General features: G+C 49.4%; 2 protein-coding genes across 5 annotated transcripts in view; one reads left to right on the top strand and one right to left on the bottom strand.

Moving 5' to 3' along the window:
- Positions 1-9,801, bottom strand: part of PPP1R7 (protein phosphatase 1 regulatory subunit 7) — a 34,878-nt gene extending 25,077 nt beyond the window's left edge. The window contains exons 1-5 of one of the 2 annotated variants that reach the window (XM_012499310.2): positions 8,912-9,801; positions 5,838-5,966; positions 1,598-1,653; positions 906-971; positions 104-234 (exon numbers count right to left, since the gene is read on the bottom strand). In XM_012499310.2, coding sequence (XP_012354764.1) covers positions 104-234; positions 906-971; positions 1,598-1,653; positions 5,838-5,966; positions 8,912-8,963 — 434 coding nt within the window. In that variant the 5' untranslated portion in view covers positions 8,964-9,801. The remainder of the gene's footprint in view (positions 1-103; positions 235-905; positions 972-1,597; positions 1,654-5,837; positions 5,967-8,911) is intronic. The other variant, XM_003278893.4, reaches the window with a different exon arrangement.
- Positions 9,802-9,955: 154 nt separating this feature from the next.
- The window catches only part of PASK (PAS domain containing serine/threonine kinase), a 45,902-nt gene continuing 41,485 nt past the window's right edge, over positions 9,956-14,372 (top strand). For all 3 annotated transcript variants that reach the window (XR_004027909.1, XM_030803349.1, XM_030803350.1), the window contains exon 1: positions 9,956-10,046. The gene's annotated coding sequence lies outside the window, so the exon portion shown is untranslated. The remainder of the gene's footprint in view (positions 10,047-14,372) is intronic.

The following is a 14,372-nucleotide window of genomic DNA, read 5'->3' as shown; positions in this document are numbered from 1 at the left end:
TCAAGGGCTAAGAGCCAGCAGGAAGTAGGCTCTGGAGAGACTGGACACCCCCCACCCAGTGGCCTTCCCACCATGCTGTTCTCCTGTGGGTCTCATGACTCACTCCAGCTCTGTTAGCGCCTCCAGATTCTCAATCTTCTTGATCTGGTTGTCGTAAAGATCCAGCTCTCGAAGACTCTGTAGCTCCTCCAGATTCTCAATGCATTTAATTAAATTTTGGCGGAGGCAGAGAGTCTGGGGGATGGGAAAAGGACAATTGACACAGGCAAGGGGGAGGCCATGAGAAGGCCTCATCCGGTACTGGAGGACACACGACAGGCCTTTCTGGTGGAAGGACATGTCTTCGTTCTCCTGCTGTTTCCTAGAAAGGTGCGGACCTTTGAGAGGCAGGTGGGCAAGGGCACTAAGCTAGAATTCCTCAACACACCTGAGGATGGGTAGGAACCCAAAGGGAGGCAGGAGGCAGGCCCCCCCCCGCCCCCACCAAGCAGGCCTAGCTGGGGAGGGAGGCGTTGGCCTGGGGTATGGGTGTTTGCCACTACCTGGCAGAACATAAGAACCTTTGGTGGGCTCAATTTTGACAAATTCAAATGAGATGCACGGAGGACCGTAAAATTCAGTGAGTGCCTAATTGAACACAGACACAGAACTGAGGCAGGCCAGAGTCACAGGTCACTGGCTGCCTGGGCTCAGGAGGGCCAGCCCCAGGGCTGTGCCTCAAGTCCCTCCACTGCTATCTCATACCTGCTGTGCTCCCAGTAAAGAAAGGCCTGCTACAAGGTGGAGGCAGTCACGCCTCCCACAGGCTGGGACAAGGACCACAACTTAGGACTGATTGCTCGATTCTGGACTTATCCACATCCTATGGGTGAGCGTCATAGTCCCCTCATGAGAGTCCCTCTCACCTTCACTTTCTTCAGTACCTCAAATCCTTCAATCTTCCCAATGCGATAATGATTCAAATCAACATCCTGAAACAAAGCAGAAATCTATACTCAGCTATAGCAAAGTGGCTGGAGACCTGTGTCGTCCTAGAAGAGGAGTTATCAGAGGAGGCCTGCAAGTGGGCAGCAGTGGGGGAGGCAGTGCCAGGTGGCTCGGCAGCACACAGATGTCAGTGACAAGGTGTGCTGCGGGGGCTCTTTGGCTTAGTGATGACTATGTAAAACTGGCCCTTAAAATGATTGGTACGTGACATCTTTTTCTCATTCCTTAGATCCTGTATGCACAAAACATAAGCTCAGGCTCTGAGGATATGCACCCCATCCCATCACCATCAGAGACACGCTGTGGGCTCAGGAGGCCCAGCGGCCAGTCACATACAGCCTGGGGCCGTTGGGACCCCCATGTATAATGTAATCATCAGACCCAGACAATGTTTGAGTCAAAGGCATCTCATCTGCCACACAATCCTCAAGGGTAGAACAGACATGGGGATACCAATCACTGGTAAGAAAAACATGAACACAGGACTCTGACTCAGCCAAGGGAGGCTTGGGCCACCTCTCCAGGGAAATAACTTACTAATCTCATACAAGATAATCTGACAGCGTGGTCCATCACCACGCCCAAGGCTGGGCTGTGCAGGCGGCATTACCTCTGCATCTCTGTCCAGGTTGATGGTTTCCATGTCCACAGGCAGCTCATGTTCTTCTGAAAAAATAAGAAAAAGAGGTTTGTTCAGAACCCCACTAAGAGGAGGCATTGGTGAAGAGCTGCTTCTGGCTGAGGTCTGGGGCTGTTTGGTACCCAGAGCCAGCTCAAACCCCAAGGAGGAACCAATGGGAAGGTTTGCTTCGGACCTGGAGAATGTGGCAGGGTTAGACCCTGCTCCAACAATAGTGATGTTTTAAGCATTCTGAATTTCCTGAATTCAGATATTGGCAAAGGTCTCCAAACATCCATCTGTGCCTTTGAACTTCCTGAGAAAGGAAATGTGTTTTGAAGCTGTTAGTGGGAAGGAGGGGAGGAAGCAGCTGAGTGCAGGTGAGCAGGGCAGCACTACTGCCTTTCCGTGACTCCCAGAGCCGCAGAACTGGCAGCAGCCTGCCTCCTATGTAGCTTTTCTCTTTTTGTTTGTGGCAATAAACCAGGCTATTAGAATCTAGACCATGCTGGGCACATCAGATGCTCTAGGATGGGCCTTTTATTGCTTTGGAAGGTGGCCCAGCATCTACAAACACTTCCCTCTGCAAAGAGCAAAACAAAACAAAACATAGTTCAACAGATAGGATCAAAGAGGCTCACTGAATAATTTAAACACACTTCTCAATGGGGAGACTGGTGAACTCACTCCAGTAGAGAAGCCCATTGGATTTCACGAGGACTCTCCACCCTGGGAGCCGGCCTCCTCTGTGCGGAGGAGGCAGAGAGCTGCTCTCCCTGCTGAGGCGACAGCCTCCCTGTTAAGCACTTCCTCATTTCATTTCATTGTAACCTACCTCAGCATATGTGCTGAAAAGGACTAAGACATACACAGATGCACACACACACGCATGCACAAAGACACACGCATGCACAACAGTGGTATACACAGACTCATGCAGACACACAAACACGCACACTCACCCCTCAAAACACTTAAAAAAAATTAACAGTAATTCCTCAACATCACCAAGGATTGTCAGTGTTCATATTTCCTCAACTGTCTTAACATTTCTTCCCTTAGTTTACTTGCATTATGATCCAAATAAGGCTGCATATTGTGACTAGATGGTATTTCTCTTTTAAAAATTTTTTTAATTAATTTTTTTTTTAAGAGACAGGGTCTCACTCTGCTGCTAAGGCTGGAGTATAGTGGTGTGATCATAGCTCACTGCAGCCTTGAACTTGTGGGCTCAAGCAATCCTTGTCTTGGGCTCCCAGGAAGCTGAGACTACAGGTGTCTGCCACCATGCCTGACTAATTTTTTAAAACCACGTTTTGCACAATCAGGGTCTCGCTATATTGCCCAGGCTGGTCTGGAACTCCTAGCCTCAAGTGATCCTCCCACCTTGGCCTCCCAAAGTGCCAGGATTACAGGCACGAGCCACTGCACCCAGCCCAGCATTTTTCTTAAATTTCTTTTTTTCCCCTTGCAGTTTTCTGTTGTAGGAAAACAAGCTGTTTGTCTTGTAGTGCTTCTCCCAGTCTGGATTCTGTGAATTATACCCATAGGATGCTCTTTCTCCTATAAACAGATTGTCATTGTCACTACCTTACAGGGCTGTCAGCGCTCTTATTGTGGCTCTTCCTAGAGCAAACGTGCACTTGCTTCTGCAGGGGAGTGAGCTCACACAGCCCTGGACCACATGCCAAGGGCTGGCTCCTCCAGCCTGGCTCCTCACCTCACCTGGAGGCCTCTGAGAGGAGCACTTGACATCAGACCAGCTTAACAAAGTAATGATCCCACATGGCTGCATTCACTTCACTGTTTTTCCACTGTGCCTTTTCTATAACCATCAACTGTGGTTGGTTAAAAAAAAAAAAAATGTTTACTATAGTTTATCCACAACTGTAAAGGATACCAACCTGAGAATTAAATAAAAGGAACTGGGCAAAACCAAGAGATAGATACAAATCACCTCAAAAGACAATGTCAAGTCACCGTTCATAAGCTCAGCAAGTTGCACTGGAAGAGGCGCTACAATTAAGGCAGGGCGCCCAGGTCGTGTAGTCCAAACCAGGACCCTTTGAGAGCAGAAGGGCACAGTTATGCTGGGCCAGCAGGCAGAAACGGGCTCCTCAGGACACATGGTCAGGCTCCTCAGGACATATGGTCACATGGCTTTAAGGGGTCTTGTTTGTAATACATCCAGCATGGCTGGCCGCTCACCACTCAAAATGTCAGCTAACCTCTGAAACAAGGTTTCCAGCCTAGAATGCCCTTCTGAGTGTATTACATATTCATCATATTTTAAAAATAATTTAGGGAAAATAGGTAGAAGGTAACAGTTGACATGATTAAATTTGTTTTAATTGAATTTAAGACTCAAGTAAACACAGGAGAAAGTCTTGGCTCCTCTAAGGGCTAGAAATGCATATTCCCAGAAAATTCATAATCGGCTAATCATCTCGAAGAAAAAAACTTGGATTTTTCCAGGCCAGGCCAGCTGGTCTGCCTTGTAGCCATGTGCCCTTGGACAAGCGGCAGAGAGTCTCATTTTCCTCATCTATAACACATTACCACACTGTGTACTTACAGAACATGATGACAACATCATTAGCCTGTGCTAGTGAGCCAGGGAAAGAAAGCACACAGGGCTTGCTCTGCCAACTCTCAAGTCCTCCATAAACACCCAATGTCTCAGCAGCACCCATCTGAGGATAGCGGGGGCTCCTACCGCTCCACTGTTGGTGACTAAGCCAGGCGATAACGGAAGCTTCCATCTATCACTCCCATGCACTTTATTCCACCCACATCACTTCCAGAACATCAGCCCCAAAGTTCCAAAGTGAATGTGACTGGTACTTTTGTGGTAATCTCCTTGTGCCTTAAAAGTAGGTTGCCATAGTTACCAATCATCTTTGCTGGCACAGAGAGCACAATGTTATTTTAAAAATTAGGTTTGTTTCTTTATAAATTTATTTTCATTTTTATAAGGGATGCATGATTATTCATACACTGTATACAAATCTAGAAAACACAAAATGTATAGATCCTTCTTAAACCTGCCGTTTGGAAAGACTCAGCCCGTTTGATGTGTTTTCTTTCTGTAGCAGGTAAAGTACATACATGCATGCATACTGTTCAGAAACTTTTTTTTTTTTATTTGAGATGGAGTCTCACTCTGTCGCCCCGGCTGGAGTGCAGTGGTGTGATCTCAGCTCACTGCAACCTCTGCCTCCCTGGTTCAAGTGATTCTCCTGCCTCAGCCTCCCGAGTAGCTGGGACTACAGGCGCACACACCACCATGCCTGGCTAATTTTTCTTTTTTTTGTATTTTTAGTAAAGACAGGGTTTCACCATGTTGGCCAGGCTGGTCTCGAACTCCTGACCTCAAGTGATCCACCCGCCTTGGCCTCCCAAAGTGCTAGGATTACAGGCGTGAGCTATCACGCCCGGCCACATCTAAGCACTTTAGAAGTCAATCCTCAGGCCTATAAAAATGGTAAGGCAAGACTCAGAAATAATTTCTCTCAGGGACTAAAGGTTTCTATTGCTATGGTAGGACATAGAAACATAGCAGTCAGCCATAACGTTTATTTCAAATCTCATTTCCTAAACATATGGTTAATAAAACAATGTTGCGGTTCTTTTTTTTTTTCCTTTTTTTTTTTTTTGAGATGGAGTATCCCTCTGTCACCCAGGCTGGAGTGCAGTGGTGCGTTCTTGGCTCACTGCAACCTCCACCTCCTGGGTTCAAGTGATTCTCCTGCCTCAGCCTCCTGAGTAACTGGGATTACAGGCACATGCTGCCATGTCCGGCTAATTTTTGTATTTTTTGTAGAAACAAGGTTTCACCATGTTGGCCAGGATGGGCTTGATCTCCTGACCTCATGATCCACCCGCCTTGGCCTTCCAAAGTGCTGGGATTACAGGCATGAGCCACCACGCCTGGCCAACGATGTCGTGGTTCTATCTCAGACGGCATACTAGTACCAATATTCGTGCTAGGATTTGCCTTCAGTGGAATTGGAAAAAACCACATCCTTTCTGCAAATGCCGTCAATGAGTCAGCCTGCTGAGGGAGCACCTCGAAGAGCATATCCACCTGCCCTGGGCCACTGAGGGCCCCTAAGGAGCACGGCAGTCCTTCTCCAGACCGACACAGCACCCACGCCCAGGGCCAGACCATGTGCAGCACAGCCCACATCCCCCAACCAGCAGATGTCCCCAAGGGAGCTGCGCCTGGTACCTTCTGGGTCCTCCTCCCCCTGCTCCTCCCCATCCTTCAGGCTCTGTTCACTGAGGTCGGCCACGATGCCGCTGCTGTGTTTCTTCCCTTCTTCATCGCCGGATTCTTCGGACTCGACCCGCCTGTCAACTGAACCCACACATGTCAATGAGAATTCACATCTACTTTATGGGACTTTGAGGAACATATAATAAACACCCAGTTGTAAGTCAAGAGGATTTCATTTAAACATGTTTGTTGAATCCAGTTCAATGAACATTGAGTGTCTCCCATGTCCCAGCACCACTTGAGGCATATGGCCGCAGGGAGAATGGGGAGCAGAGTGTGGTGCCCACATGGACACTTAGGTGAGGAACACACTACTTCTGCCCTCAAGGAGCTTGTGAAGAATTGCCCAGTGTTCTGAAAGCCTTGGATCACCTGTGATTAAATCCACTAATGGAATCAGGTAGTGAAGCATCTCCTGAGTGCCTTTCACTTTTGGGCTGGGTGATCACCACTGTGACCCTTCTGCCACATATCTCCATCCATGCTCTACTATTCATCTGGCTAAGAAAACCAGCCAAGTTCACAGGCCCATGTTCTGAAAGAAATCAAGACTAACTCAAATCAGACTGTGGGCAGGGAGGATCACTAAGGAAAAGGAGAATACAGCCAATAGTGCTGACCGCCCACAGAAAGCTCACTGGTGTGAAATGAGCTTTCACACTGGACACTAGACAGAGTGTTAGCAACTTAAGGCTTTTAAAGGTTCATAAATATTTTTTGAATTAAAGAACAAGGCAATTCAATGTGTCAGGTAAAAATTCTTTGGTAAGGTTGTCAAATCATTTTTCTTTTTTATAACTTTACTCATGACCTCTTTTGGAAGTCTGTCTGGAAAACATGAGGCACTAACACATTACTTGGAATTATCAACCATACTGAAAATACTCTCTTTCCTGACTATGGTTTATCTACAAAGAGATGTGCTCTTTGAGGGAAAAAGTTCAATTTCATCTTTGTACTTCCTGCTTAGCCTAGCAAAGTAAAACCCAAGAAAGGATTGCTATATAAAACAAGTCCTTATAAAACCCACCTCCAAAACCTCCAAATCCATCTCTTCTTCCCTACCCCCGCAATGACGGTGGCTCAGTTACTTATTAGCTGCAGCCTGGGCTCCTGCCCTGCCTCCTAACTCGTCTCTGTGACTTGTCTTGCCCTGTTTAATCTATTCTCCACTGCCAGAGAGTCTGATCTAATTCTAAAATCCAAATCTGATATTTGAGTCCAAAAGTATTTCTGGAATGCTCTTCCTGAGTTTGCATCTTGCTGCTAGAGCTGCAGCTTTGGCAAATCGTTTCCATTTGAAAGCCTCAATCTCCTAGCCTGTGGAAGGGAGCTAGTATAGAACCTATGCCTCAGCAAGTTGCTGTCACGGTTAAATTAGAAAAGGCACAAGAGCAGTTAGCACGCGCATGACATGCAGGAGATATTTAACAAATTAGTCACCACCAGGCACAGGTCACTTGATGGTCCAGGCTCAGGGAGAGAAAGTTCTACTGCATGACAATCTGGCGCAAAAACCCCAGTAAGAGGAGTGGTGTAGGTTAGGAAAGGCTTAGCTAATGAAGGTTGGCCAAAGTGAAGCCTGAGGGCAGCAGAGAGGGTCTGGAACATGGGACAGTGGATCAGCATGTAAGAAAATGACTTTGGTGTACTGCGGATGATGGGCTGGTGAGCAAGGACAATCAATCTAGCCTAGAGATGACGAAGGTCTGAGTTAAGGTACTGGCAATGGGAATGGAGGACGTATCGGAGATTTGGAGATACTTTTAAAAGTAAAAGTCAGAGCTCCTTGACTAATAGGACATAGGTGGGAGTGGGACAGAGAGAAAAGCCGGGCTTTTATATTTGTCATTTACCAAGACATGGAAACAGCTGAAGAAGGAGTGGGAGGATATGAAGAGGCCTTTCTTACTTAAAAAGACTCAAAGGGTATGAAGTCCAAGACCCTTAACACTACCGCTCCCATCCCCACCACATATGATTTGGTCAAACTCTCCTCCACACCCTTTGACCGCAGTTTTCTTCGTCTTGAGTGATTCTTGCTCTTTTCCCTCACCCCATCCCCAACCTCGTTGCCTTCGAGTTATTCTTCAGGCTCCAGCTCAGAGCTGGCCCTGCTTCTGCAGCAATCACCACTCCTAAACATGTCAGCCCTTCCTTCTGCACCCGCCCTCCTTCCGCAGCTCCACATTCCCCTTCCCTACCACTTTCACATGAGGCAGTGACTGCTCTTCTGGGAGGTCTGTACCCCTCACCAAACCATGGGACCCAAAAGCACTTAAGCATTTGATGACACAACTGATTCCCCAGTTGCTAAGTGGGTGTGTGCACGCATGTTTACACACATACTGTACATGCACATATATGACTGTACCTACAAATATGTAGAAAATTATATATAAATATATGTGTACGTATAACATATACATATATGCATGTGGTTTTTTTTTTTTTCAACAAAGTGAATGAGGAGGAAGAAAGTTGAATTTAGACTTTTTGGAACTATGACAGCTTTGAAAACAGGTATCACCTTGTGTAACTCAATCTTCTGGTTCCTTGTTACCCCTTCGCAACAGTCCACTCGATTTCAAGAGAAGACCCTTCTCCACCCTCACCACGTGAACCAAGGAGCAGACTCTGGTAGATCCCAGCGCCCACAGCCTCAGTTTCCTCGTCAGCTGACCGAGGAGGCTCCCCCGCCTGTCAATCTCAGAGGCGCGGGGCGAGGCTCCAACTGGACTGAATGGAGCCACCGCGTCCCATTCAGCCCCACCCCCGGCCTGGCCTCGCGCCGCCGCTCTCCCCCTAGCTCTGGGTCCTTCCCGGCCGCTGCCGCCCCCGGGCCGGGGCTCCCCCGAGGTCCAGAGCCTCCCCCGCTCCCCCGGGTCCGGCTGTCAGCTGTCAGGGGGCCGCGCGGCGGTGGCCAGAGGCAGGACGTGGAGTTTCTCTCAGTCACGGAGCAGTTCCAGCCCGCAGCTCCCCCCGCCCGCTGGGCCCTTGGGCCGCCGCCCGCAGAGGCCGCTCACCCTCCATCATCTCCTGCGACTGTTGCTGCCCCGCGCCGCGTTCCGCCGCCATGTTGGCTGCTCTTCCCCTTTCCGGAATCTGTCGCCTCAGACCCCTCAGCCAATCAGGGCTCCCGCCTCAGAGCCGGCCCAGCCAATGGGATTCTGGCGCGGCGACTTCAGCTGCGGCGCGCCTGCGTGGGCCCAGCGCCTCATGGGAGTTGTAGTTCCGTCATGAGGCCGCGCGCCGCGCCTCCCCCGGGGCAGATAATTTCAGGCAGCGGAGCCGGAACAGTCTGGAGGCGAGAAGCTGGGAAGGAAAGCAGAGGGAGTCGAAGCGGGACGCATAGAGCCGTAGCTGCAGGCAGACGGAGTGGACGTCCAGGCAGAGTGGAGAGACGCCCTGGGCTCGAGAGTTGACTTCTGTCACTGTCTCGACCTCGGAGGCGTGGAGGGGCCGCAGGCCAGGCGGATCTTTCCGTGGCTGCAAGGTGCGGGCCAGTCCTATGTGCATCCCTGACCTCTGCGAGCCTCGCTGGCTGCGTCTGTACAATGGGCCGAACGGCAAGAGCAACAACATTCTCCCGGCGTCCCCGCGCGGATTTTGCCCATGCGAAATGCCGCCTTTTCTTGACGCTCAGAGCACGCGGGCAGGTGCGGGGCACTGGCGCTGGTGGGGCCGCCAGCCAGCTGGCTGGCTCCGGGGCGCCAGAGGGGCTCCCCTTGCAAGCCGTTCCCAGCCCAGTGCGGACGCTGCAGCCTTCGTCTACCCTGCGGAGCCACCCGGCCCGTAAGCGAGCCGCCCCGCGTCCTCCGCCTTCAGAAAGAGGCCTCCAAGAGGCGAGCTCTGCGCTACTCACCCGTTTTGATCGCGAGTCGGGAGGAAACCGCATCTGCCCGGCCCGGGGGCGGAGGCGCCCATGATTCCTTTGGCTCCTCCGAAGCGCCGTAGGGGGTGTTTGGTGCGTCCCTAGCAACCATTAGCGCGGGCTTCTGGACTCCGGCTAGCTTAGTCCCGCCCATACGCCCAAGTGGTTGGTCCGTTGAGCTTGTCAATCGGTGCGAGTCGCTGTGCGATTGGTCGGTGGTATAAAAGCGCGGAGGGGCTCCCTTCCGCGGTGTGTAGCCGGCTGGGACTGACCCTCGCCTGACCCAGGTGAGATACCTGCGCTGGGGAGAGCGGGCCGGGCTCTGCAATCACCCGAAGGCCGCTGTGGGTCCTGCGCGGCTCCACGCCCCTGGCCCAGGAGGATCCGCCGCCCGGCCCTTAGACGAACCCGACCCCGGGTCTCCCGCCCCTGCGCCCTTCGCGCACCGCCGAGCCCGCGTCCTTTCCGTGCCCAGATCGCGGCGGGGTTGCGGCCGTTGGCCCCGGGCCCCGCGCCCCCAGCGTCTTCGGGGTGCCCTTCAGTGTAGCCTGCCCGGCGGGCGCCAAGGCCCCGCGCCTCGGGTCGCCTCGGGACTGTGCGCTCTCTTCACTGCAGCCCGCCCTGCGGGGCGAGCTCCGGGAGAACCAGCCCGGATTCCGCCACGCTCCCGCGCTGGGCGTGTGGGTCCCTGCGGGCTCAGCCGGCGACGCGGGGTGGGGGGCGCGCGCCGTCCGCGCTCCTGGTTCCAGCAAAGACCTGGACTTGAGCCTTAATCTTTTCACGAGGTTTTCTTTCCCAGAGTACGGCAGGGGCCTGCGCTGCCGTCTGTCTTGAGGCCTTTCTCGTCCTTACCTTCCGCATCTCAGTACCATTCGATGACGACTTTTCTCTTAGGGGTTCCCTCTCTTCATCTTTCTGCTGCTACCTTAATTTAAGACTTTATAATTTCTTGCCTGGATTACTGTAGCCTTTCTCCTGCTTTCCAGCCTTGCCCTGACATGGTCCCTGGGGTAGTCTTTGTAAGATGCATATCTGGCCATGTTACTCCTAAGCATTGAATCCTTAAAAGTTCATTTTGGGGATAAAATTAAGACTTTGGGCAGGCATAGGAGGCTCTGGGCTCATGCTTGGCCCCTCCAGGCCCACGTCCACCTACTCTTCTGGGTACTGAACTCCTCTCTGGGAGTCTTTGCCTCTGAAAGACTTCTTCACTCTGCTTGGAAGGGCTCGGCTCTGCAGGTGCCTCCTGCAGGACTGACATCCTTGCTGTGTTCTACTGCACTGTTCACCTTGTTGGCCTCATCCGGAAACTGGTTCTCCTTTTTGTTGTACAGCTGTGCTGAGAGCAATGGGAGCTGTTTGCTTCTTAGCTTATGTTCTGGTGGGAGAGAGACGGTTGCTTCTAGAAGTTCACCGAGATGCTCCCTGCAAAGCTGTCCTTGCTTCTGTTTGGTCTGAGGTGGGGTCACTTGTGTCTTCTGGAATCAAAACTAGCACTGGGAATATGGTTACTCGGCGGCACCATTAGGTGCTGTCTGCTGCGTTTGGGTTCCCGTGTCTGCAGCTCACAGTGGATACAAAGGACAATTTTAAAAATCTGGGCCTGGACGTGCAGGCATTTCTGGTTAACATCTGAGTCAAAATTTAGTGATCTAAGGTCATGTGAAGCCAGGCTCTGTTCTTTCTTGAGGCCAGGCCGTGGCTGTGGAGTGCACGGGAGGCTCGAGGGGCCTATGCTGTTCAGTGACAAACTGGCCCACGTGGACCTCAGACGCCCGGGAGGCACAGCGGGAAAAAGGATGCATCTTTCCTGCTGTCCTCCCCGCTCCCGCAGAGGGTCCCATCAGTTTCCCTCCTGGATAGGCTTGTAACTCTCAGTAACCTAATTAAACTTCCACATCTTCATGTTTCAACTTTGGTTGGTATTTATTTACTTTCTCCCATGAAGGACAAAAAATTGCATGCCCTTACCCTCCCTTCGCTTTTTTTTCCCCTTTCTGTCTCCTGTTAGTTACTTTTACAAAAAAACTTCTGTAACATTTACAATATATTCTGAATAGTTATATTACTTTTTTATTATTTTATTTTTTGAGACAGGGTCTTGCTCTGTGGCCCAGGCTGGAGTGCAGTGGTGCCATGTCCTCACTGCAAACTCCACCTCGTGGGCTCAAGTGATTCTCCCACCTCACCCTCCCAAGCAGCTGGGACTACCAGCATGTGCCACCACACCTTGCTAATTTTTAATTTTTTTTTTTTTTTGGTAGAGTCGGGGTCTCCCTATGTTGCCCAGGCTGATCTTGAACTCCTGGGCTCAAGCAATCTGCCTGGCCTCCCAAAGTACTGGATATATTACTTTTTAAAATAGTTTTGTAACATTGACATTGCAGTCTGAAGAGTTATATTTTTTAGGAATTAAGGTTTTCTAACATAATGTATTCTGAAGAGTTATATTACTTTTTTAAGAAAGTAAGGTTTTACAACATTTACAATGTATTCTGAAGCTATAATTAAGTGTCCTGAGCTTTGTCTATAGGTTGGTTCTAAAAGTAGAAAAAACTGCCTCACACTATAATCATGTCATTGTTATTTATTATAGCAATAATTAGTGCATTTGGATGCTTAGAGAAGGAGATGTAAACCTGTGACTAAAGGTCCCATTCATTGTTGCTGCTTGTAGGGAAGCTGCACACTCGAACCCCAAACCCCGTATGTAATTTTTTTCTAAGCTTCCTACACATCTGCAGGTTTGCAGAGCCTTTGCCTTCTAGGGTCCTAGGCTGGGTTTGTGTGTGAATGTCTCTGAATTTTTTGGCCGTATCAGTTTATTCATACAAAAGAATAAAGGCAGTGTTAGTCATGAATTGTACCAGCAGAGTGGACGCATTTGAACCCATCACCCAAATTAGGAAATCAGGGGACCTGTGCCCTTGTGCCTCTTCCCCACTTTAGCACCTGCCTGACCCAGAGGGAACCACCTGCCTGAAGTGTAGGTTTACCAGCCTCTTATTTAGGAAGTAGTTTAATCACATGGGCGTGTTTCCCTGAACTACTTATTTAGATTATTTCATGACAAAGGAATCCTCCTGCTGATTGTCTTCTGTAATGTGATTTTTTCCACTCGTATATGGCTAAGATTCACCCTGGGTGTAGTTTATTTGTTTTCACTGCTGTAATTCATGTATGAATATTCCAGAATTTAAAATCTATCTTCTTGTTGAAGAGTGTTTGGGTTTCATTTCCTTTTTTCCTCCCTCTCTCCCTCACTCCCTCCCTTTCTTCCCTCCCTTTTTTCTGCCTGTCTTTGCCATTGAGAACCATACTGTCCCAAACATTCTGGTGGCTTCTTATCTGTGTGCAAGAATTTCTCTGGAACATAAATCTAAGTGGAAAGTGCTGTATCCATATAGACAAATGTTTGACTTGAATTGTTTTCTAAAGAGATTATATTAATGTATTAAGAGTTCCTGTTGATCCAAATCCTTTTTGACATTGGGCATTATTAGATTCTTAATTTCTGCTGACCTAGTAGGTATAACATTATCATGATTAAGATTTCCTCTCCTGTAAAATGCTTGTTCCTGTTTCTTGACATTTTTCTTTTGGGCCATGTGTCTTTTAAAAATGTTTAAATTTTAAATAGTTGATCTTTTAAAGCTATTCTGGATATGAATTTTCTGTTGGTTATGTATGTGGCAAATATCTTCTCCCAAATTGTGGCTCGTTCTTTCATTTTCTTTATGGTATTCTTTGTGAACCTGTGTTCTCAATTTTTTTTTTTTTTTTTGGGGGGACAGAGTCTCGCTGTGTCGCCAGGCTGGAGTGCAGTGGCGTCATCTCGGCTTATTGCAACCTCCACCTCTCAGGTTCAAGCGATTCTCCTGCCTCTGCCTCCCGAGTAGCTGAGATTACAGGCGCCCGCCACCATGCCCGGCTAATTTTTGTATTTTTAGTAGAGATGAGGTTTCACCATGTTGGTCAGGATGGTTTTGATCTCTTGACCTCGTGATCCGCCCGCCTCAGCCTCCCAAAGTGCTGGGATTACAGGGGTGATGTGTTCTCAATTTTAATGTTAAATTTATTAATGTTATTTTATAACTAGAGTTTTCTGTGCCTTGTTTAAGAAAACTTTCCCTACCCCAAAGTCTTACAGATAGCCTCTTTTCTTCTAAAAACTTAGTGATTTTATTTTATATTTTATTTGGTTTGACAGGTCTCGCTTTGTTGCCTAGGCTGGCCTTCATCTCCCTGGGCTCAAGCAGTTCTCCTGCCTTAGCTTCTAGAGTGGCTCGGACTATAGGTGCAGGCCATGAGGCCTGCCTGGCTAAAATGTTTAGTGTTTTGACTTCCACAGATCAGATCTTTTATGCCCTGGGCACCACAGTGAGACCTCATCTCCTAGTTTAAAAGATGGCCATGTGAAGACACATACAAACAGGGAGAAGTCGGCCAGGCGCGGTGGCTCACGCCTGTAATCCCAGCACTTTGGGGAGGCCGACGCGGGCGGATCACAAGGTCAGGAGATCCAGACCATCCTGGCTAACACAGTGAAACCCTGACTCTACTAAAAATACCAAAAATTAGCCAGGCGTGGTGGTGGGCGCCTGTAGTCCCAG

The sequence above is a fragment of the Nomascus leucogenys genome, chromosome 22a (genome assembly GCF_006542625.1).
Source record: "Nomascus leucogenys isolate Asia chromosome 22a, Asia_NLE_v1, whole genome shotgun sequence".
Taxonomy (NCBI): Eukaryota; Metazoa; Chordata; class Mammalia; order Primates; family Hylobatidae; genus Nomascus; species Nomascus leucogenys.
Note: the sequence above shows the minus strand (reverse complement) of the source record. Positions and strands in the feature narration are given on the sequence as shown.